The sequence below is a fragment of the Choristoneura fumiferana genome, chromosome Z (genome assembly GCF_025370935.1).
Source record: "Choristoneura fumiferana chromosome Z, NRCan_CFum_1, whole genome shotgun sequence".
In the NCBI taxonomy this organism is placed as follows: Eukaryota; Metazoa; Arthropoda; class Insecta; order Lepidoptera; family Tortricidae; genus Choristoneura; species Choristoneura fumiferana.
In genome coordinates, this window is record NC_133472.1 from 42,587,622 (window position 1) to 42,598,890 (window position 11,269).

The 11,269-nt window shown below is 40.3% G+C and overlaps 1 protein-coding gene across 3 annotated transcripts in view; it reads left to right on the forward strand.

Annotated features, from left to right (window-relative positions):
- Jarid2 (Jumonji, AT rich interactive domain 2) overlaps positions 1-4,665 on the forward strand; it is a 61,941-nt gene extending 57,276 nt beyond the window's left edge. For 2 of the 3 annotated variants that reach the window (XM_074100705.1, XM_074100687.1), the window contains 2 exons: positions 1,260-3,683; positions 4,460-4,665. In XM_074100705.1, the coding sequence (XP_073956806.1) occupies positions 1,260-1,448 (189 nt within the window). In that variant the 3' untranslated portion in view covers positions 1,449-3,683; positions 4,460-4,665. Of the gene's footprint in view, positions 1-1,259 lie in introns of all 3 variants that reach the window. The other variant, XM_074100696.1, reaches the window with a different exon arrangement.
- Positions 4,666-11,269: the final 6,604 nt, after the last annotated feature.

The following is an 11,269-nucleotide window of genomic DNA, read 5'->3' on the forward strand; positions in this document are numbered from 1 at the left end:
GCGATCAAGTTGTTCGGGTCATCCACTGAGGACAGATCCACTGAAGCATCTATAATTTGCAATCTTTAATCATTGTAATTTTAATTATAGAAGACAGCTTCTGAATGACGATGACAGAATGGCGATCTTGCACTTGACAGTATAAGTATATGTAAGTAATTGATTTTAAAATGAAGTTCTTCCATGAAGCCAGTGACTTTCTTTTATAATATATAACCTATCTGAAGTTACAAATAGGTAGTGTTTTCTATCTTTAGTCTATACATCTTTATCTATTCACTTTAATGTGAAGTGTTGGAAGTGTGGACAAGTGCAAATGATGTCTCTTGTTGTCAATTCTTTATATTCATTGTGTTTTAAAAAAATTACAGCTATCGTAATCGATGATACCCAAGATATATTATATATAGCCCGCCCATTCGTACTGCAAACCAAGAACTGGCTACAGTGCGGCTCTACCACTAACAATTAACAATATAATTAAAATAAAAACAAAAAAATGCTTAGTGCACCTTTCTGAGAATGACCCTAAACTGAAATACTCAATATTTACAAGTCAATTCAATCTAAGGACTGTCAAGTGCGTCATAGAATAATCGTGAGATAGACGTATGCAGTGACAAGTCCGCACTGTTTTCGTGAATTGTCAAATCAGTTAAATATACAACTTACGATTCTATGCCAGTCAGACAAGGTTTGTTGTTGCAGTCTGGATACATATTTATGAATCAAACGGCGTATACAAATATTTACCAAATTGGTGTGGTTATATGTATATGGAACCCATTCATGTATACTTATTTTGCCTACGAGGTGGATACATTTAAATGGAATTTATTTAAGTATGCAACTTTCTGAAGCATTTTGTGATTACATAATACTGAAACAGTTTAATGAATACAATTTTTTGGTGTCAGTAATAGATACATATTTATGATGAAAATGTGTGGCTACATATTTTTCAAATTTTTTTTGTATGCATACTTTTAGACGTGACTGTACAGTTGAGTTCGTAGACATGTGAGTAAAATTTTGATCAAAAATATCTGAACACGACTCTATAGTTAACGGCGTAGAAGCGTGTTCAGATATTTATGATCAAATTTTATAAACTCGACTGTACTTGGGGCTTAGGAGATACTTAGTCCATAAAATATTGGGCTTCTAGTTACGAAATTTTAGCCACAAAAACATAGAAACTAGAGTTGTCCAGGGGACGTAACCACAGCAACGAGGTACAAGAAAACTGTTATTTTCAGGTAATCGGCTTGACGGGCAAGAAGTCCCTAGTGTGCCCCGAGCACGCGATCCGTTTACTGGACACTCAGAAATATCGGGAGGTGAACGTGAAGAGTCTCGGGTTCGTCACGCGCTACTCCACCAAGACGCTCCAGGAACTATGGCTCGAATGCAACGGCGAAGACGAGAACGCATCGGCCAACAAGTAGCTTGGACTTGTTCGTGTCATTTAACTCTACGAGTACAATCTACGTGATGCATTTTATATATAGGGATGCCAACGTTTTTTACAAGAAATGATGTATATTTAGGCAGATTTAGGCATGAGAAGGGCAATAAACAGTATTTTAGAAAAAACCGGTCAAGAGCGTGTCGGTCACGCCCGAGATAGGGTTCCGTAGCCATTACGAAAAAAAAAGAGTAATATTTTTCTAAGGATTTCGTATTTTGTACGGAATATTCCAAGTTTAGGTATATTTTATACCTTAGGCTGCTATTTACTCATAAACTACTAATAATTCTCAAGTTCAATAGTTTTTCTAAATAAGACTGTTACTTTGATCAATTTATTTCCACACTAGCCAATTTCCATTCTATACACTATATGATGTACTTACAAGTCATGTTGACAACAAGATCGGTGATGTTGTTTAGAGGAAATATAATGAATCCTACAGACTTTCTCTCCGAAAAATACTTCGTCATATTTTTTGGCATTTTATTTTAGCGCACAAATAACTCACAATCCAAGAAATAGACCACGCACAATCGTCACTTAGCTTTGACAGCAATTGACGATAGCGTTAATGACGTCTTTATTAACTGTTGAAGAAATTAGTTCCAGTAGTTTTCCGTGGTGTATGGCGAGGTTTTTTTAATTCTTGTTCGGGCTGCAATTGTTATAATGATTAAGAAAAAATAATATAAATCATGGAATAATTGATTGGTGAATTAAGGTTTTTAAGGGAAAACGTCTGCGACCCACCGAACATCTCTCCGTGTACCTCGTCTGCGCAACCACGACCACTCTGACAAGAGTGTCCGACTAAGAAGAAGAATTAAGGTTTTTAGGTTTCCGGAGCCAAAATGGCAAAAACTGAACCCTTATAGTTTCGCCATGTCTGTCTGTCTGTCCGTCCGCGGCTTTGCTCAGGGACTATCAATGCTGGAAAGCTGTAATTTTGCACGGATATATAAGTAAACTATGCCGACAAAATAGTATAATTAAAAATTCAAAAAAATTTTTTTAGCGTACCTCCCATAGACGTAAAGTGAGGGTGTTTTTTTTTCTCATCCAACCCTATAGTGTGGGGTATCGTTGGATAGGTATTTTAAAACCATTAGGGGTTTGCTAAGACGATTTCTTGATTCAGTGATTTGTTTGCGAAGTATTCAACTTTAAAGTGCAAATTTTCATTAAAATCGAGCGTCCCCCTCTAAAATCTAAACCGGTGGGTGGAAAAATTTGAAAAAATTCAGAATGGTAGTAAGTATATCAAACTTTCAAGGAAAACTATAACGGCTAAGTTTGCTTGAGAATTAGTAGTAATTTATGAGTAAATAGCAGCCTAAGGTATAAAATATACCTAAACTTGGAAGATTCCGTATAAAATACAAAATCCTTAGAAAAATATTACTTAATTTTTTCGTAATGGCTACGAAACCCTATCTCGTGCGTGTCCGACACGCTCTTGGCCGGTTTTTTTTATATATAAATGACCGTGATGGACCCCTATCTCATCTGATGTTAAGTGCAGAGGCCAAAGGTCTATCTCACTGGTTCAGTAACAGCCTATTCACTCTAGCCTTGAAAAGCATAAGATTATATATATACGTACGTATATTTAACCTCCTGAGCCCTCACGTACTTTATAAAGGACCAATTAACGCTAAGAATAATGGCCGATTTTCTTTTTTTTTTTTTATACGACTGGATGGCAAACCTGGATGGTAAGAGATCACCACCGCCCATATAAATCTGCAACACCAGGGGTATTGCAGATGCGTTGCCAACCTAGAGGCCTAAGATGGGATACCTCAAGTGCCAGTAATTTCACCGGCTGTCTTACTCTCCACGCCGAAACACAACAGTGCAAGCACTGCTGCTTCACGGCAAGTTTAGCGAGCAAGATGGTGGTAGCAATCCTGGCGGACCTTGAATGTACTTTATAAAGTACAAATTGTTCATTAAATAAAGAATTCTAAGAATTTTGAAATAATATCCAAAATAACAAAGCAGGTCAACCACGTCTAGGTCTTAAGCACTAAGTTTGTTAAAAAAGTCAGGACTCAGGAGGATACAGTTAATATCGTATTTTAAGAAAGAAGACTTATAGGAGGATAATGGTGGTTTAAAAATGTTATGTATAAGGAGGTAGTTAACATAAAAAAAGGCTTAGAAGCTAGTCAGTTCCAGCAGTCGTGGTATTCGCATTCCACACCAGGCCCTTCTTAACCGTGGTCCGGTTGTGTAGTCCGGCCAGCCGGACTGTGGAAAATTTATTTTTTCCGTGATACGGTTAACCGCTCCAAGGAAAAGAAATAATTTTCAGCTGTCCGGTCAACCGGACCATGGAAAATCTTAACCACTTGTAATAAATGCAGAATGTAAGCACATTTGAAACTGTAGAATGAATGAAAATTATTGCTTTCCGCATAACGTTCACAATATCTTGCGTATGTGCTTGACTAACATTTTCACAAACATTTGGTGCCACTGTCAGGATCTCCCAAGTACCAGCTGCCAAATGCTCAAAGTTGAGTGAGCAAGGACATTATTGACAATAATAGCTTTTAAAGAGCGTCCAATGCTCCTAGTCCATTAGGTGAGCAACAAGGTTATATATATATATTATATATATATATATATATATATAGTTAGATAGATAGAGACATATTTATATGTATTGTGTCGTTTAGGCCTCGAGACAATTTAACCATTACACGTTATGTCGATTGTATATTTTGGCAGTGTACTTTTGTGCCACAGGATCATTATGATTGTGAGAACATTATGGGGGATTTGTTCGCGTTCGCCAGCCGGACTATGGAAAATTTGTACTTTTCGATTGTTCGGTGGCGATATTACCGGACCAAGGTACAGTGTACAGATGTACAACCAACCAAACAGTATCGCCACCGGACAATCGAAAAAAGAAATTTTCCACAGTCCGGCTGGCCGGACTACACAACCGGACCACGGTTAAGAAGGGCACACCAGGGGGGCTACTACGGAATTCGAAAATCGAAGTTCGTATCGTACCGTCCCTCTCACTCGTATTAAATAATATTAGCGTCATTAGTTTTTTTGATGTTCAATTTGTCTTGTGGCAAATATATTTTTTTTATGTGTGAAGATAAAGGAGTGTACGTAACTGTACACAATTACGCAAAAACTCGTGTGCTGTTGTTGTCGTGTTCTAATGCGTCTTAGGGCCTGGACACATGTCGCCGGTACGGTGCCGTCTACGGTGTCACGGCGCGGCGCCGTCAAACGGCGTCGTGCCGAAACACGGTGCCGCGTACGGTGCCGTACACGGCGCCGCGAACGGCGTCGTACCACGGCGCGGTGCCGTGTACGACGCCGTGCACGGTGCATCGCTTGTAGTTTAATTTTATTTCTTACCTTATAGTTAATCCAAGCATTTCCAAAGGCTCAACAGGTTTTCCGAATACGTATTGCTTTTGTATACGACTCGCTATCTTGGATAACAGTTCTTCAAAAGTTGATATGGAAATTCTAAAATAATCGTAAAATTTGTCATCCCACATATTTTCAGTGCTTCATATTTTCTCTTAAAATGACCTCCATCATGGTTCATTAAAGACATGTATGGATTCACCCAATATCTTCGTTTCTGTTTTTTCTTCATTCGTCGTCTTAGCAGTAGGAGCAGGAGAATACGTTTTTCTTGGTCCATGTCAAGGCAAAAACCGTATACTTGTATATATTTAAAACGACAATTGTTTTGTATATTTGAACCGATGGTTGTACTTGCGTGTTATGCGTTCAGCAGCAAAACGAAAACTAGTTAAACTACCAAGCGATGCACCGTGCACGGCGTCGTACCACGGCACCGCGCCGTGGTACGACGCCGTTCGCGGCGCCGTGTACGGCACCGTACGCGGCACCGTGTTTAGGCACGACGCCGTTTGACGGCGCCGCGCCGTGACACCGTAGACGGCACCGTACCGGCGACATGTGCCCAGGCCCTTAATATGTAACAGTCACGTAAACTATTTTTCATCACACTTGCTCGTAAACAGTGTCGTAACATGCAGGCTACCTTAGTTGCAACCCCCCAAATAAAACCCTCGACCTTAATGTGCTTGTCATGAAGCCCGTGGTCGGTCGCATGAGTCATTGCGCGTACACATTTTCTTGTCATGAAGCCCAAGGTCGGTCAATGAGTCAGTGCCCGTACTGATGGTGCTGCTGCAGGACTACATGGACCACATGCACACGCACGTTGCGGCGGAGGGCGGCGCTGACAAGAGCGCAGCCTAAGTATCGCCAATATTTGGAAGAATTATATTTTTTCTTTTAGAAATATACAATTTTACTAGCAAATGTGATGAAAAACATTGTATGTCGCACGGGCGGTACTAGAATTACGAAATCCGCTCCTTAAAACCCTCAGTCTTCGACTTCGGGCTTCTAATAGACTCTCGTTTGTAATTCCTTATTTACCGCCCTTAAGACACTATGTTCTATGTTATATTTCGGTTTTTTGAACAAAGCAACTAAACTACCTTTATTTATTTTTTCTGGAGGCATGCTTTTCACATAATATGAAATTATAGTTGTCATTTCTATTGCTCAAAAATCGAAGTTTAATACGTAATACGAAGAAAGATAATGTTTATTAAATTATTTCTAAATAAGTAGTGCAGACTTGTCGTTCAAAAAGCAAAACAATTCACGCAATATAAAAAAACCAAAAATTGTTCGTTAGGGTAAGGTATTATTTTGTAAGTATAAATGTAAGCATGTACTAGTTATTGGCGACTTCGCCGATGCACATTTAGTAGTAATAATGAAGAGATAACCCGCATTCAGAGAGGTCAATTAACATGAACGCACTAATGAGCATTTAAATGCGCTCTGAACCTGGCAGAGACGACGAAACTGCTATTAATAGTAAATCGTAACAAGCATATCGAATTAAATCACAATACTATTCATATTCAACAAACTTTAGGATCTGGGGGCCTACCACGCTCTCTTAATACGATTCAGTTTAGGCTCTAAACTGAACTGCATCGCTATTTCGTACCATGACGTTACTTTTGCGATTCAGTTCAAGCACGGTTCAGCGACAGCGATACAGACATTTTCATTCACTCACTTCAAGCGGTTTTCGCACCATGACGCTTAACTTGAGTGGGAATTGAATCGCATCAGTGTCAAATTTAGCGATTCAGTATAAGTTACTCATTCTGTCAATTCTTTTGGAATTTCAAGTGTTTTACTTGCAATATTTTTTATGTTTCAAGAACTTTAAGTTTTATAACTTTTCATAGGTACCCACGACATTGTGCTTCTTAACTCCTCATTGATAAAACTAATTTTTCAGTGAGAAAAGAGACTCGTGGATTAGTGACAGCGTAAACATTTTATTTGTAATCAACACAACGTTTGCTAAGAACACGGAATGACATAGAGTTATGGTTTTTCCAAAATAAAGAGGTTTTAGTATACAATATTTGGTTTGCATTAGCGTTTCAGTTACGGACCAGAGACAATATCGATCTTTCATTCACTTGTAAGCCATTGAGACTCAGCTCTGAGAAATAAACGTCGTGGTACCAATTTCGACGATTCAGTTTAGGTGCCTAAATTGAACTGCTCTGCGTTTGGATCGTTTATGAAAAGATCATGGTAGGCCCCCTGATTTGTTGACAACCTCACACGCTATCTGTAAATTTTAGAGACCCCCCACCAACACACTAGCGTGTTTCGAGCGTCGTCGTCGTGCCAGCGTCAACGCGACATCGACGCCGCGGCGACGCGACGCCAGCGCTGGCCAGCTGCCGAACGCAGGCCTTACGCAGCGCTGGCGTTGCGCTACCGCGGTGCCAGCCTAACGTTTATTGCGAACAAGTGCACTGATTCGCGCGACGCGACGCCAGTGCTGCGTAAAGGCGCGGCCACATGCAAAAGTGCAAATCGCTCGACGCTCGTTTCCAGCGTCAAATCTGGTCACGTGACATATAGCGATAAAGCTGAAAATGTTGAGCTTTATCGCTGGAAAAAAAAACCTTCAATTTCGGCTAAAACACTGTTATTTTTTTTTTTCATTTACTCCAATTTATTTTATTTGTACCACTGCCACGACTGCTACTAAATGAGATTAAGAAATCAGCTTCCAAGACCAAGATCATTCCTGCAAGCAGCCATCTTGTCGCTGCTGCTCGACGCGGCGACTTGACGCTACTTTTTTTGAGTCGCGGGAAATTCAAAATCACATTCAAAATGGGGTCACGTGACCGGATTTATCGCTGCAGACAAGCGACGAGCGACTGCGTGTGGCCTGGCCACACTAACCAACACGTTCGGCAGCCGGCCACGGCCGCTGGCACGACGACCACGCTCGAAAGACTCTAGTGTGGGGGGTCTCTAAAATTGCAAGCTCAAGGCTGGCTGGCCACTGACTGGGCTGAGCGAGGCAGCAGTGTATGTATGTGTCAAATTAAATCCTAAAGCTAAATAAACTGGGTATTCATTGGTTATTCTTATTAGGCAAAGTAGGTACAGTCAGCGTCATATAGTACGTAGCAGTCAAGATCACCAAATACTTGGAAACATACAAAATAGTCATTACCAGTGAATCAGTCAAAGCGGTCAAATTGTTCGAGAAATCCATCGTGTACAAATATAGTGGAGCACGCACGTCGCCACATACTTTATAACATTCAAGCCGACATTATACCGTAGCAGCCAAAGTATCCAAAAGTATGGGACACCGCAGGAAACTTGACTTTATTACATACCGTGTAAGGTCCAATGATCCAGTTAGCTAGTCCTCTTTAATATAATGTGAATGGTGTTCCATTTTCAGTCTCTTGGTGCAAAATGCACATGTCATTACCTTTTTCATTAAATAAAAACTCTTTTATAATGTAATTATACTGGCCAATTCAAGCCATATTAAAAGGAAATCCGTTAATCCGGAATTCGGACAATGTAAATAAAAATGTGAAAAAAGCCGTCAGGCTCCAAATGAAAGAGACGGAACGATCACTGACAAGTTGGTACTCTTTCGGTGATTGTCAAAACAAAAGTAGAATCTGACGTGTTAATTCGCACTCAACACGAGATTAAACCTTAAACCTTTTATATAAAGCTCAGTTTTCTAGTGTGTCCCATACTTTTGGATATTGTGGCTGCTACGCTACTAGTGGTGATGTGCGTGCTCCGATTTATTTGTACGCGATGGATGTCCTGAGCAATTTGATCGCCTTGATTGGGTCAATGTTAACGACTATTTGGATGTTTCCAAGTATTTGGTGATCTTGACTGCTACGTACTATATGACGCTGACTGTACCTACTTTGCCTAATAAGAATAACCAATGAATACCCAGTTTATTTAGCTTTAGGATTTAATTTGACACATACATACACTGCTGCCTCGCTCAGCCCAGTCAGTGGCCAGCCAGCCTTGAGCTTGCAATTTTAGAGACCCCCCACACCAGCGTCTTCGAGCGTGGTCGTCGTGCCAGCGGCCGTGGCCGGCTGCCGAACGTGTTGGTTAGTGTGTACCATCAGCCAAATATGTGGTCTACCACCCTAAAGTTGATAATCGTTTGCATGTCAAACAATAATGCCAATAGACGTGTCTGTCAACTTGAAAGTTCGACTTTAGCGACATATTCATTTGATAGGAACTTGTTTAAAATTGATAACACTTCTTTGGCTGATGGTACATGTTTCTGGGTTTCTCTGAATTTGTAGTTAAAAGTTATTGACTATTTTTTTTAATGACAGTTATACAAGCGCCAATGCATGTCTGTGTACGTAATGACGTTAAAAGATTATTTTATTTATTGTAAAGATTTATTTTTTAATTTTCTTTAATCGGTCGTGCCGATATCAATATGTAAGACTTTGATGTTCAATGTCGGATTAGTAATAAAGAACAGCAGAAGAAAAGTCTTGGATTATGTATTACTAGAGTTTACCCGCGGCTTCGCATGCGTATTTAAATTATTCGATCTGGTAGTGACAATTGAAATTCCGGGATTATACAAAACTCCCCTGGGAAATCCCAAAATGTATATCGTGATCTTCATTGAGGTTGTGTTAAGAACAACTGTGCAAAATTTCATGACTCTAAACCCAGCGATTGAAATTTCAAGTTTTTATCCCTATCCCGTGGGAATATCGGAATAAAAAGTAGCCTATGAGTTATTCCAGACGTTCAGCTATCTACGTACCGAATGTCATCCAAATGCGTTCAGCCGTTTTAGCGTGAAGGAGCAACAAACATACACACACAAACAAACTTTCGCATTTATAATACTAGAGTTCACCCGCGGCTTCGCACGCTTAAACTATTCGATCTGGTAGTTACAATTGAAATTACCGGATTTTACAAAATTCCTCTGGGAATTCCCACAATTTAGATCATGGTCTTCATTGAGGTTGTGTCAAGAACAGCTGTCCAAAGCGGCTTAGGTGGTCAAAAATATCGGAACATGCACTCTATAATTAAGGTATTAGAGTTTATTATTCATTAATATTCGTAAACCGTTTTTAGTTGACTGAAAGCCAGGATTATGGACTGATATGTCGCCAGAGTGAACGTGTAACAAGAGTAAAGTAAAGCGGAAGTAGGTCTCAGTGGCCATCTGCATACTATCCGAAAATGTCGCCGCTGTCAGCGCACCTTGCGTTGGTCGGCCTCCGACAGAGGAAGGAGAGACAAGCCTCCGACTAGTTGGACTGACGACACGCAGCTGCAGGTAACCTTGATGATGATGATGATAGAGGCTGTCTTGTCGACATAAAGGGTCTTTCGCATCGATTCAGTGTGACTCGGTGGCAGTAGTGATTTTTGCCGTTGAGAATATTGTAAAACCGAGTTTAGAATTGCAAGAAAAATCGTGCAAGTTGCGAGGCCGTAAAGCCAACGAGTTTATAGTGGGTCAATCGAGCGCAGCATTGTAAATCTCGCAAGTCTGAACTCGGCTTAAGATTGATCGTCGCTAATTATATAATTACTAGAGTTTACCGTGGCTTCGCACGCGTAAACTATTCGATCTGGTACCTGTAGTTACAATTGAAATTTTGGGATTTTACAAAATTCCTGTGGGAAAATATCTATCGTAATCGTGTTGTGTTAAGAACAACTATCCCGTGGGAATATTGGACTAAAAGTAGCCTATGTGTTTTCAGACATCCAACTATCTACATGCCAAATTTCATGACTCTAAGCCCAGCGTAATCTGGCGCGCGGCAATGAATGGGGAAAGAGCTTTACAGACTGCAATGCAGGATAATGAATAGATTTCTTTTCCCTGAATGGCAACACTGGCATCGCAACTCTTAAAATACAAATGTATTCAAAAAATCGAATTGCTTTAAAATTCCAGAGAAATAATGCGTTGTTTGGGAGAAACTTGTCAAAATGGTGTTGTAGAGCGCCATCCTGCTCTGTCTCGTTTTTTATGTCCCGTTCTGGCGGTTCACTTTTATATTACAGATATAGTTCTGTTGTTAACAGACTTCACAAAAAGAGTCGTTGCTCTTAGTGCTCTACATCCACATTAGGATGCCCAGACCATAATTTTATTATGCTATTAGAAATCGGTTATCAAATGAAGCAATCTCGAAATCTCGAAGGCATTTCGATATCTCTTAATAGTTTGGCTGAGCTCTTAGGGCGCTTGCTGACGCGGTTTGCACGGCGTGGGTAAACGTCTACTGAGAAATACTATAAGCAGCGCTAACTGCGCGTCTCGCGTGCAAAGGGTTTTACCTGTATTTTACCAGGGGTCCGCCCGCTCCGCGTGCACCCGTGCCAGCT